Source organism: Ursus maritimus, unplaced genomic scaffold (genome assembly GCF_017311325.1).
Source record: "Ursus maritimus isolate PB19 unplaced genomic scaffold, ASM1731132v1 scaffold_1, whole genome shotgun sequence".
Classification (NCBI taxonomy): domain Eukaryota; kingdom Metazoa; phylum Chordata; class Mammalia; order Carnivora; family Ursidae; genus Ursus; species Ursus maritimus.
Window position 1 is genome coordinate 8348099 of NW_024423343.1, and position 13100 is coordinate 8361198.

The window sequence follows — 13100 nt, forward strand, 5'->3', positions numbered from 1 at the left end:
AAGTGCATGCCTTGCACCCTCTGCTTTCTGCCCCAGGACCTTCTCTGACACGCAAGAGCCTTCTGGATTCTTGTACAAACACAGCCTGAAAACGCGGGGATGCTAAGAGCCCTGGGAGGAAGCCAATTAGCAACTGATTATCTGGTCCTTCAGGCAGATGGGTCTGGGAGGCATGTAAGACACTGATTTTAGGAGCTAAGGCAAAGAAAAGAGTCTACTTTCAGGAGCTAAGATAAAGAAAATTGAGCTTGTCTCTAATTTTTCATTATTACAGAAAGACTGGGACTAGTATCCTCTTACACACATCTTTGTATTTGAGCTACTATTCTTTTTTTTTTTTTTTGCTTTTCACATCATATTTAATCAGTACAGATGATTGGATAATTCTTACTATGAACAAATGGGGAAAAAGAAAAAATATATACACGGATAAACGGGGAATTAGACGCATTTTAGCAAGGCGTGTCAGGCGGTAGTTCTGGATGAAACTTGCATTGTGGTTTTCATTTCCACAGCTGTGTGCTGAGAGCCTGACTGGATGAGCTTCCAGACCATCCTGCTGTTGTGTTGGGGGCTGGCCAAAACCCACTGGAGGGTTTGTACTGCTGGTACTCATGTCAGCCATTTGCTGAGACATCTGCAAGAGGTTCTGCTGGGGCTGTGGAGCTTGCGGCAGGCCACCTTACTCTGGGGTGCACCCATCTGCCTTGTCATTCCTTGTTGGGGGCCAACCACCTTTGGGCGAAGTAGCATCATACATAAGCGCTCTGGGCATGCGCATGCCCACCATCATGCTTGCCCTCTGTCCCACTGCATCTCCCAGGAGGCCGGGAGCTGCAGGTGTAGGCACGGGCACGCGCACTGTTGGAAAGCCATGAAGCGCAGTCAGTGGTTGTGACGTAGATGGTGTATTTGTGGGTCCCATAAACACACCGGGAGTCCTCTGCTGCTGGGTGGTTCCTGGGCCATATGGAGATAAGATGGAGTCTTTGGAGAGTTTGTTTCTTCGCCACCTCTTCTGATTTTGTAGCTTGTTCAGTGAACAGATCCAGGGGCACCTGAGTGGCTCGGTCTGTTAGACGTCGGACTCGAGATTTCGGCTCAGGTCATGATTTCAGGGTTGTGGGATCGAGCCCCATGTCAGGCTCTGCGCTCAGCGGGGAGTCTGCTTGAGATTCTCTCTCTCCCCCTCCGCCCCTCCCTCCCCAAAATAAATGAATAAATCTTTTAAGAAAAATCATTGGTCCAAAGATGTTCAGATCATCATTCAGGGCTTGCCCTGTGGTTGTGCTCCCATTGGTCACTGGTGCCTCAGCAGGGCCATCAAGTCCTGAAAGATCAACGGTGGGCTCTGCAGCTTTTTTAGGGCTGGTACTTTTTTTAAGCTCCAGCTGCTGATCTTCTGTCTTCTGCAGCTTTTCAGTTGTAAGAGGTTTTGCAGGCTTTTCTGGTTCCTTTTCTTTTTCTCTTCCTCTCCCCCCACTTTATTTGTAATAGCTATTGAATTTTTATCATAGTACTTCTTCTTTTCATATTTGTGTCTTTTTAAAAAGATTTTATTTATTCATTTGAGAGAGAGAGACAGAGAGAGCACAAGCAGGGGGAGAGGCAGAGGGAGAAGCAGATTCCCTGCTGAGCTGGGAACCCAACGCAGGGCTCGATCCCAGGACCTGGAGATCATGACCTGAGCCAAAGGCAGATGCTAAACTATCTGAGCCACCCAGGTGCCTCCATATTTATGTCTTCTTTTAAGATTTTATTTTTAAAGATTTTATGTATTTATTTTAGAGAGAGAGAGAAAGAGAGAGAGCGTGCGAGCAGGGGAAGGGGCAGAGGGAGAGAGGGAATCTCAAGCTTACTCCACGCTCCTGACCCTGAGATCATGACCTGAGCCGAAATCAAGAGTCAGATGCTTAACCAACCGAGCCACCCACACGTGTCTAAAGATTTTATTTTTAAGTAATCTCTACACCCAATGTGGGGCTCAAACTCACAACCCCAAGATCAAGAGTTGCACGGTCCACCCACTGAGCCAGATAGGTGCTCCTCATGTTTACCTCTGATGAAAAATTCCACTGCTTGATCTGTCTGTGGTTTTCAAAAGTTCTCTGGAAGATTGGCTTCATAGAGTACCTTGGTTTAGTATTTCCTATATCTTGCATGCACCGTATCTCTTTTGGTGTCCATTGGTCTAGGTTGACCAACTTGACCCTGCGTATACGAACCCCAAGTTTCTATGGATTCCAGCACATGGAATGCAAGTAAACACACCAATATTCCAGGAAGCCCATCGTGGACCTTTGGCCTCACAAGTTGAGTAATACCTGTCCTCCTCCCTCAGCCTCTGGGACAGGACGAGCTGCTGCTGCTCCTTTAGCTTCTGAGCCTTCTCCTTGCAGGAGCACATCACAATCTTGGTAGTGGGGCGGGGAGCCCCGGGCAGCTGTGGGGGCAGCGGAGGCAGGCAGGAGCTGGGCAGGGTGAACGCATCTGGAGCCACCAGGCCTGTGGGCAGACTCTGAGCCACTATTCTTTTCCATAAATTTTTAGAGGTAGAGTTGCAGGGCCAAAAGGATACACTTCTATATTTTGGTACCTGCTGCCAAATTTGTCTCCAGGAAAGCTGTAATTCTCATCCGTGGTGAAGGAGTCTGTTCCCCTCCATCTGAGAGGTTGGGTGCAGTGAGGAGGGTGTCCTGCATGCCTCCTGGATAAAGCTCGGGAGAAGCAGGGACCACTAAGTCCTTAGAGAGGACAACCCTTGGAGAGGGTGAGGAGGGGTCTGCAAAGGGGGGTGGTGGCAGCCTGGAAGACAGGTTACACACTCAGGGGGGTCGACTCTACAAATAAATATGCTGAAAATAGCCAAAGGCATGTTTCTCACCCTCAGGAAGGGATAAACGGAAAGGGATGAATGCTGTGGTGTTTGGGTTGGAATTGGAGGTACTGATGTCAGTTTATGTTTTTCAGTTTTTATAGTTAGATAGACATAAAAATTAATATCATTGTGTGCATGTGGGTGTGTATGTTTATATACATGTGTATTTATGTTTATACGTGTGTTCCCTGGTTCTGCTCACTGAGAGCGTCTGGGGACAGCAACCCCCCAGGCGGAATGAGCACCGTCAGTACCCAGATCTTGGTTTCTACATACCATTCTCCACTAAAAGGAGACAGAGCTCCTTGGAAAATGGCTGATTCCAGGCTGGCCCAGGGAAACACGTGATAAGCCTGGAATATCTTATTGTGCCAGAAGATAACAGAAATATTTAGGATAAAGACATGTGAGGAGGATATAGGAGGCAGCTTGAAGGAGTTCCCACAGGCCAAATCTCAGACAATTTCAACATCATACATAATGATAATGGAATATTATCCACTGAATAAAATAAGAAACCCCAAGTCCACACAGATATAAATATATCGTGAGAGGAGAAAATGTTTCCTTACAGTACAATGCCAGGTAATCGATGAAAGAATGATAGAATTAGAATCACTCTTTGGCAATCATTATAGCAATAAGTAATTCATCCAAGAATCATAAATGGATGCTAAAATTAGTAAGAGTTTGATAAGAAATGGGATATTTACATAACCTCAAAATGCCTCCTCATAAAATACATATTAATCCCAAAAGGAAAGATAGTAATCACTAAATTCTACTCCTGAAACCAATATTAACTAGGATTTAAATAAAAATATGGGGGGGGGAGGAAAGATAGTAACTTTTCAGAAGAGGAACCTGGCAGGTACCACCTTCATCGAGGGAATAAAGTTGCCATCTTCAGTAACGGGGCAAATGGACACTGCATGCTGCCCCCGAGGACACAATGAAGAGAAAACATCCCCGTTTCTATGGTATTCCTGCAAAAACGTGTAACCCAAATCTATCACAAAGAAACATTAGATAGAAACGCCTGGGTGGGACAATTGGTTAAGCATCCAACTCTTGATCTTGGCTCAGGTCATGATCTCAGGGTCCATGAGATTGAACGCTGTGGGGGGCTCTGCGCTCACCGGGGAGTCTGCTTGTCCCTCCCCCTCCCCCTTTGCCCCTCCCCCTGCTTGCATGTACTCTCTCTCTCAAATGAATAAATAAAATCTTAAAAAAATAAAAAAAGGAAAGAAACATTAGATAAATCCTAATTGAGAAAATCCCACAAAATAACTGGCATGTAACCTTAAAAAAAAAAGTCAAGATCATAAAAGGCAAGAGGAGATTGGGGAACCGTTCAGGACTGAGGATTAGAGGCAGTCACGCCTCAGTCCGCAGTCCCAAGGCGGCTGGCTGTGTTGTGTGTGTAACGGAGGTCTCTGTTCGCAGGAAATGCGCTCTAACCGGTTTAGGGAAGCCTGAGCCTTCGGTCAGCAACTCACTGGCAAATGGTCAGGACAAAAAGTTCTTTGCACTATTGTTGCAAAATTTTTCTGGAATATGTTTTGTCATTAAAAATGCCACATGTGGGGGGCACCCGGGGTGGCCCAGTCAGTTGAGTGACCAACTCTTGGTTTTGGCTCCGGTCATGATCTCGAAGTCCTGGGATCGAGCCCCGCGTCCCCCACACTCAGCATGCAGTCTGTTGTCCCTCTCCCTCTGCTCCTCCTGGGCCCAGCAGGGGCACACAGGGGCCTGTTCAGTCAGGGCTGTGCTGTCCTTTGAGGTCATTCAAGAGCAGTGCTTTGCATGGAGAGTAAGTGTGAGCTGAAGCAATACTGAAGCCTGCAAGTGCCCCCAGACCCAGGCTGCCAGGGAGGGAGGTCCTCCTTTCACACAGGGACCACATGGGGGTGTGATCGGGCCTGGCCAGAGGCCCCTGTGTGCCCCTGCTGGGCCCAGACCCCTGTACCAGCACCGGGAGGGGGCACCGTGGGGCTGAAGGCCCAGTGCCTGGCAGTGAGGAGTGGGGTGGAGGGCCGAATGTGTGTGGCCCCTCGCTCCTCACTCTGGGCCTGGCAGAGGGGACATGGTGGAGGGTGTGACAGTCGGGGTGACAAAATGGCAGTGATGTGAAGGTGACCTCAGGTACACAGGGGGGTGTGACTGGCTGGAGGTAATAGCGAGCACATCTGTGTCCAAGTTTTCCCAAGCCTAACTGGGAGGAGGCTCTGACCAGACTGGGCCTGATCCTAATGATGGTCTGAAGAAAGGCCTGCCTGAGACAAGATGCCGGGGGAAAAGCAAGGTACTGCGTTTTGACATGAAAAAAACCCTGCATATATATTGTAATAGGAGGAACCAATGTTGACTTTAAAAAACATTTTAAACTGAAAATAAAAAGAATGACCTCCCCTTCTCCTACCCTAATCTACCCCCCAGAGATAACCAGTTAACTTCCAAACTGGAGGCAGGAGGAGACACAGCCACCCTCCCGCAAACCCTGCTCCGCTCCCCAGCCTGTAAGTCACACGCTGGCTGCCACAGGTGGCCCCTGGATAACCTCAGCCGGTTCCCCTGTCATCAACTCCATGAGGGGGATATGTGTCCCCATTCTGCAGACAAGGAAGCTGAGGTCAGAGGAGGGAAGGGACTTGTCCAAGGTCACACATCCGAGTCCTTGCTCTTTCTGCAGCAGCCCTCTTGCAGAGTGACCTCTGCTCAGGGAAGAGCCGGCCTGGAGCCAGGTGGGGGCTGGGGTCCTCCTGGGTCCCTTTCCTGTGGTAGGGGCTCAGCCTGACCGAACTCGTTCTGCCCTAATAAAGGTCTGCTTGTAGCGGCCTGCTCATTCCATCTCTGTTTACAGTGCCTCCGCACAAACACACTTGAGAACTTCGTGGGAACGTCAGGGGCCGGGGACATGAGGGGCCAGAAGGCAGGATGCTAGCCCGAGGGCAGACGAGGCCTGCCCCTCCACCTACAAGGGGATGGGGCCTGTCTCCCTTCCCTAACTCCTCTGGCCTTCAGTTTCTCTCTCCACACCCCTCCTCACGGGGGATAGAGAAACCTCTATATTATTGTCTCTTGCTGCCTTGGAAGAAAAATATTAAAAATCAGTTCATTGTGGGGGCACCTGGGTGGCTCAGTCCATTGAGCAGTCAACTCTGGGTTTCGGCTCAGGTCATGGTTTCAGGGTCATGGGATTGAGCCCTGCATTGGGCTCCACGCTCCGTGGGGAGTCTGTTTGAGATTCTCTCTCTCCCTCTGCATCTCCTCTGCTCCCACGCACATGCACGCTCTCTCAAATAAATAAATAAGTCTTTAAAAAAACATTTCATTTTTGTTCCGAAAATGTACCAAGCTCCTGAGACATACACCTACTTTCTTTTATTTGAAAAATAGTTATCCAGTGCCCGCTAAGTGCTTTCTGGGCACCCTGTATCCTTTATTTCATTTAATCCTCTCGTGACTTTATGAGTAGGTCTGTTGTCATCTCCACTTTGCAGATGAAGAAACTGAGGCATAGAAAGTCTAAGCAACAAGCCTCCCACCCCAGACCTTAAGAACAGAGATGATCAAACACCATCCTTGCGATCTCACAGCTGCTGAGCTGCAACCACACGTTCTGGCCCCTTGAAATGCACCGAGCCCTAACTAGGAAACTCTTGAATTTTTTTCCAAAACTTCCAGAGCCAACTGGGTACCCACATCGCTTCCAGGAAAAGGCACTCAGAAGCTGCACAAGGGCCGGGAGCAGGGAGGGAGCAGGGAGGGAGCAGGCTAGCCCGTGGAAGGCACTGCCCACAACCAGTTCAGGGCCATTAAGAGCAGCAGCTAGGTAGGGCAGTTCTTAGAGAAAACTCATAACCCAGTGAGGGAAGGCAACGGGGGCTTGAGAAGGGGAACCAGGCGAGGCGCGTCTATAAAAATCCAGTCTTTGAAGGGGAAATACACATGTGGACTATTGAAATTTGATTGTCTTTGGAATGGGGGACCCCTAGGGTCAGAACTGTAGAGTAAAAGATGGAAATGTTTTGTTCAGATAAACTTGGTTTCAAACCCCAGCCCCAGCCCTCATTAGCTGTGAGTGACCTTGGATAAGTCACTTGACATCTCAGACTCACTGCTTCCTGGTTTAAGGCTAGTTTGACATAACCTCCGTCTCAAGGCAGATGGCAGGAGTAACGGACATTTTCTACCTGAGAACAGGATGTTTATAAGGCTGCTGTTTTTTTTTTTTTTTTAAGATTTTATTTATTTATTTGACAGAGAGAGACAGCCAGCGAGAGAGGGAACACAAGCAGGGGGAGTGGGAGAGGAAGAAGCAGGCTCCCAGCCGAGGATCCTGATGTGGTGCTTGATCCCAGGACTCTGGGATCACGCCCTGAGCTGAAGGCAGACGCTTAACGACTGCGCCACCCAGGCGCCCCTAAGTCTGCTGTTTTTTGAGGGCAAATAGATCGGGAAAGGTTTAAACTTCCAGTTCCTGGATGTGGTTCCCCCAAGTACGAGTGTGAGCTGGTCTCTCCGATTTTTTTTTTTTTTTAAGATTTTTATTTTTTATTTTTAATTTTTTTTTATTTTTTTTTTTTAAAGATTTTATTTATTTATTTGACAGAGATAGAGACAGCCAGCGAGAGAGGGAACACAAGCAGGGGGAGTGGGAGAGGAAGAGGCAGGCTTCCAGCGGAGGAGCCTGATGTGGGGCTCGAACCCAGAATGCTGGGATCGCGCCCTGAGCCAAAGGCAGATGCTTAACGACTGAGCCACCCAGGCGCCCCTGGTCTCTCCGAATTTTAAAATCTGGAATCTCGTATCTTCCCTGCATACGTGATCTCCTGGGCGTCTTTTTCCAAAAAGGTTTTGTCAACTTGGTGAGCCTCTTGGGACAAGCCCCGTGTCCCAAACCCCAAAGCCAGGCCCCGCTGTGCCCACATGAGCGGCTGGTCCCGTTCTCCGGTGCTGGTGCATTCGAAGAGGCCTTGAACCCCTGAGTGACAGGGACACGTGTGCTTTGTTCCGGCTGCTTGGCACTCGGTCTGTCTTCCAGGGGCTGCCGATGAGCCTCCGAGTGGGAATCTGCCTTCCTCCACTCCAGAAGGCCTGAAGGCTCACCTGTCCGCAGCAGTGAGAAGGCCAGGGTAGGGTCCAACTTCCTGGCCTCCTAGGCCTCACTCACCCAGGACAGGGAGTCCAGGCAAGTGCTTTTAAGAAGTTGGGACGTGGTCCCAGCCGGGGGCCCTCACCTAGCAGGTGCAGGCCTCACCACCAGGCCTTTTGGCTGCATGTCTGGGGTGGTGGGTCCAGCCACGCAGCCTCCCCAGTCCTCCAGCTACCTGCCAGTCTTCAGGAAGTTCTGCCTAAATCAGCCAGAGCCGGTTTTGATATTTGCAAACCAAGATCCTTACCGGCACATGAGCCCACAATCGCTCGCAACAAGAATTTCGGCAGTGGCATCTCTTGACTCTCTGCCTTCAAGAGCTCAGATTCCTGCCTTTGACTTTGGGCCAGCTGTGCCCACACTGACGCCCAGCCCACCAGCACACGCTCTCAGTGTCCCCGGGTTCCATCCCTTTCCCCACGTCTCATAGTTGCCGGTTGATACGCCCAACATTTTCCACCTACCTCATGATGACCTTAGAAAGACTCATTCCATATCCACGAGCAACTGTCCTTTTCCCACTACCTGCAGGTTTTGTCATTTATTTTCTCCAATTTAATGTTATTTCCTTGGGAATCCTGAGCCTCTGTTTACTAGCACTTTAAATATTTACTGCTTTTGTGTCGTTGGCTGTGGAAACAGTCTGCCTTGGGAATGGCAATAACCTTGACAAAATGTAAAAGAGTAATCAGACCAAATAACGTCTGCTTTCTATGATCAGAGGTGCCAAGTGAGAAGTTATTACTCTTTCCAGGCTGGCTGCTCCCTCTCCAGTCTACAGCTGACTCTCCAATTATGCTGATACAAAAAACTCAGAGGAAAAACAGAAACGCTAAGATAGACACAGCAAAGCACTGTGGACCGACGAGTCCCCAAGCCCTCTGACACCGGTCACCGGCAGGAGGACAGGGACTTTGGTTCTGAGTGAACCGTGAGCGTTCATAAAGGGGAAGATCCCAAGAGGGGCCTCTCTGATGCATCCGAATGTGGTTTGTTAACCGGGAATGCTGTGTGGACGAACAGGTACCAGGAGCACCAGTAAATGTAGCCCCCCCCCCCCCCGGGTGGCATGAAGGACGCACAGACTCAGGACAAGAGAGACCCAGGCATTTTCTGCTCTCTCGATGTGTGACCTGAGCCTGTCCTCCCTTTGGCCACAAGTGGAGTTTGGGTTCTGGGGCACCAGCAAGCCGCTGGGGGAGGAGGCGGCTGACTCTGTTCCCAGGCCCCGCCCGAGAGACTGGGCTGGTTCAGAGCCAGGCTGCATGGCCCTCAGACAGCACGGGGCCAGACAATTGGCCCCAAGAGGTCCTCTCCACGGGCAGGAGAGGCAGAGGTGAGGATCACTGGAGGTCTCCCCGGCCGCTGGTCCCCAAGGTCCAGCCACAGGGCCTGGGTCTCCTACGCTGTGGCCAGGCTCCCCCCAAGTTTGTGTTTTCCTTCTTTTCACGGGGGTGTAGCTCTCTTGCCCCGGGTTGTTGGGGGCCGTTGCCCTTCCAAGCCCTGCGGAGCAAGCTCTTCTGAGTCTTCCAGCTTCCACCCCAGCCCTGACCCTGGCAGTTTTCTAGTATCTTCCAGAGAATTCCAAGCATAGATACGGCCACCATTTCTTAAGTGTGTCAAGCCTAGGTGTTTTAACCCACATTATCTCACTTAATTATCACAGTACCCTGAGGGACAGGTGCTGTCCTTGCTGTTTTACAGACCAGGAAGCTGGGGTCTGGAGTGCAAAGTGACTTGTCTAAGGCCACATGGCCAGCTCGTGGCAGGACAAGCAAGGATTCTCATCCAGGCCTCACTCTCCCTTGCCTTCCTTTGCCTTCTCTCTCCTTGGGAGTGTGCTGGTCTCTGTGAGCAGATCCAGGCCTGGGGGCTCGGGGAGTGTGGATGGCTACACACAAGCTGCATGATTTACTGGGTGGGGTGCAATCCCAGCCCCTGCACTGGGGACCTCTCCCCTTCCAACTCCGAAGGGGCTCAGACCTTTCTTCTCTCTCCTGGCTGTGGTCTGGCCCAGGTCCAGCCAAGCAGAGCCAGGTGAGAGGTGTCTGACCTGGGGAAGTTCTTAGGTAAGCGTGGCAACTCTTTCCCCTCCAGATGTTTGCTGTACCCAGCTCTCCATGTTTGCTGAGCCTGACCACTGGTGGGTCCTGGGCCGTCTCCACTGCCTAGGCTGCAGAGCAGTCCCTCTCTCCCATCCAATGCCTCGGTGTCCCCAGACTGATCTCATCCTCCTCCTTTGGTCTCTGTAGGCAGTAGAGCAGGGGGAGGGGTTGGGGTGGGGACTTCCAGTGAAACGTGAATGTTCCAGGAGCTGCTCAGGCGGTGCTGGTGAAGACCTGGCTCGGGGCAGCTGCCCTTCTGTGGCTCTCAGGAGTCAGCAGGTGAGGAAGGGCTATGGCGCTAATCATATACTTCAGGCCCTGTGAGCCCTGCACAGACTCCAGGACGTGAGATGTCTCCCAACTGGCCCCCGTGGGCCCCAGAGGCACTCCCTTGGCAGATTTGCTGTTGTGCAGAGGTGGGCCCGTAATACCCTGGTCTGGGCAGATGCCTACCAGCCAGGGTCAGGAGACTGAAGTATATACCTAGAAAACCTAGGATGCATTTACTCCAGGCCTCAGCCCTGCAGGTATCCTCAGTGAACATGACTGTCTCAGGATGGAGCAGGGAGGGAGCCGGATGTCCTCAGGTTCTGATGGGACCTGGGACATGCTGCCATGGCAGTCTTAAGCTCAGGCCTGAGGCTGGGGCACCCCGAGCCCTCTGAACAGTGCAGGGGGTGGCCACAGCCATGATAGCCACTGTGCCTCTCCTTTTGGGGGGCTACCCTTTTATTTAGCCTGCCGCGGTCTTTGATTGCTGTTAACGCTGTGAATGATGCAGCCAGCTATAAGAGTTCCTGATTGGCAGGAGCCATTCGGCCTCTTTAAGGCAGAAATGGGTCTTTCCCCTTTCTTTCCTGGGCTCTGAGCACCTCCAAAGGGTCCCCCGTGGGTTTCAGGATGCTCAGAGTGTGTGCATAGGGGTGTGTGTGAGTGGGATGCAGGGATGGGGGCCGGTGTCGGCAATGCTCATCATATGCTAAATGCTGCCTGTGACCCCATGGTGGGCTCTTTCCCAGCGATGCTGCTTACGCCTCACTGTGCCTCTGATACTCGCTATGATAGCAGCCTGGACCTTGAAGGTTCTGGGTGGGGTCGCTCATCTGGAGTTGAGTAGTTAATTCTCCAGGAAACCCCAGAATTCTTTTCCCCAAGGACATGGGGGCCATCTGCCCCTGCACTGCCTGGGCCTGTGTTTACATGTGGAGTTCCTGGGAAGGCAGGCCTGGTGGAGGCTCTGAGAGGGTATGACTCCCAGTCCCCAAGGCCAGACCGTGACTCATGGCAGGGGGTGGGGGCTGGGGAAATTCGGGGGGAAGAAAGTCGCACCTCCAGTTGTCATTACATAGACTTTATTGAGTGCTGGTTGCGTGCCAACCCGGTGCTAAATCTTTGCACTGATGTCTCAAGGCACGTGTGGTTACAGGTGCTACAGGAAGGAGAACCAAGGCACGGAGGGGCCAATCTCTTCCCATTCCTACTGCTGACCAGCAGCCTTCCTGGGTCCTGGGGCTTTGTATTTAACGCCTTCCAGTGCTTCTCAAAGTGTGATTCTGGGGCTTGGGGCTCCCTCCCTGTTTGTAAAAAATGAGGGTTGCTGGACCTTGCCCAGACTAAATGAATCAGACTCTGGGAAGAGGCCCAGGAGCCAGCATTTTGGCCTGTAAGATCCATGTGTCTAGGCTCCCTAGAAAGTTCCTGATGAAGTAACTTCCAGCTAAGGAGCTGGTTGGAGGAGGGGTCAGAGCAGGGAAGGGGGTCTCTGCTTGGGTTTACATGTGTACAGCTTGGGGGAGCTGCAGGAGGCTGGGATCCCAGCACTCCAGACTCTTCCCTAAAGTTCCCTCCTTCCCTGTGGAGCACCCTGTGGTGGAGTGGGAGGGATGGAGGAACATTTGAATGGATGAGAGGGAGGGTATTTGGGGGTGAGGAATATAGTGAGGGGACCACGAAGGCACATGGGGCATGGAGGTCCAACACCAGGCTAGACTTTGGTGTGTTCTTTTTCAGAAGGAAGTGGGGAGTCCCTGGGAAGGTATTCCAGGAGAGGAAGGACGTTGCTGGGGGTTCAGGAAGACTGGGCTGTGGGACGACAGACTAGAGGAAGAATGGAGTTTCTTCAGCAGTCCTCAGAGGGGAGGACGACCTGCCCAGGAAACCCTAAGGAGAGGGAGTGGAGAGTGCTGCTCTGGGACTTGGGCGCGGGGGAGGGAGAGGAAACCCCACGTGAAGCCGAAGAGGGGGATGAGACCATTTGGGGCACGTAAACTTTGAGGTGCGTCTGAAATGTGGGGCAGGAGGGGGTGAGGGGCTCTCTGAGGCTCAGTTTTCTCATTTGTAGACGGGTTGTTGTGAGGGTTCCACGAGGACTCCGTATGGCGCTCCTGGGAACGTCGCATCAAACGCTTGGAAACAACAGCCCCCGTTTGGGGGGGGTGGTGTGGGGACCCCGGATGAGGGTGTCTGGGTCCACCGCCACGGCAAAAGCACCGCCCCCTGGTGGCGGTCCCTTTGGGGGCCGCGGGGCCACCGGCAGGCGGGGCGACGGGGAGAGCTACTTGTGGGCCGGCTGCCGTTCGTCCTCCAGCCAGTCTGCTGACTCCTGGCGCCGCGTCTGTTCGTCGGTCTCGGCCACCCGCCCCGCGCCTCGATGTCGCCAGCCGCAGACGGCATGGTAGGGGAACGCGATGCTGCCGTGCGGAGCGCGCGGCCGCTGGACAGGGCCCGCGGCGAGTCTGGGGCTTGGGCGCGGGACTGGGAAGAGCGCACAGAGGGTCTCTCCGGGGCGGTAGGGATCGCAGGGCCCCGTCAAGGCTCCCCACTTCTCGGGGGATTCGCAGCCTCCAGGTTATTTCTGTCTTTTTGCGGGACGCGGGCGCTGTAACCCTTGCCGGTGGCGCAGGGATTCCTCCTCGAACCCTGGTCCGCGCCTGCGCGGTGCCCGCTCATCCCCCCCCCC

General features: G+C 52.4%; 1 protein-coding gene and 1 pseudogene across 1 annotated transcript in view; one reads left to right on the plus strand and one right to left on the minus strand.

Annotated features, from left to right (window-relative positions):
- Positions 1-449: 449 nt before the first annotated feature.
- LOC103662850 lies at positions 450-2702 on the minus strand (annotated as a pseudogene).
- A 9956-nt stretch (positions 2703-12658) lies between these two features.
- The window catches only part of NMUR1 (neuromedin U receptor 1), a 6693-nt gene continuing 6251 nt past the window's right edge, over positions 12659-13100 (plus strand). Inside the window, exon 1 of the mRNA XM_040639112.1 lies at positions 12659-12815. Coding sequence (XP_040495046.1) covers positions 12792-12815 — 24 coding nt within the window. The 5' untranslated portion in view covers positions 12659-12791. The remainder of the gene's footprint in view (positions 12816-13100) is intronic.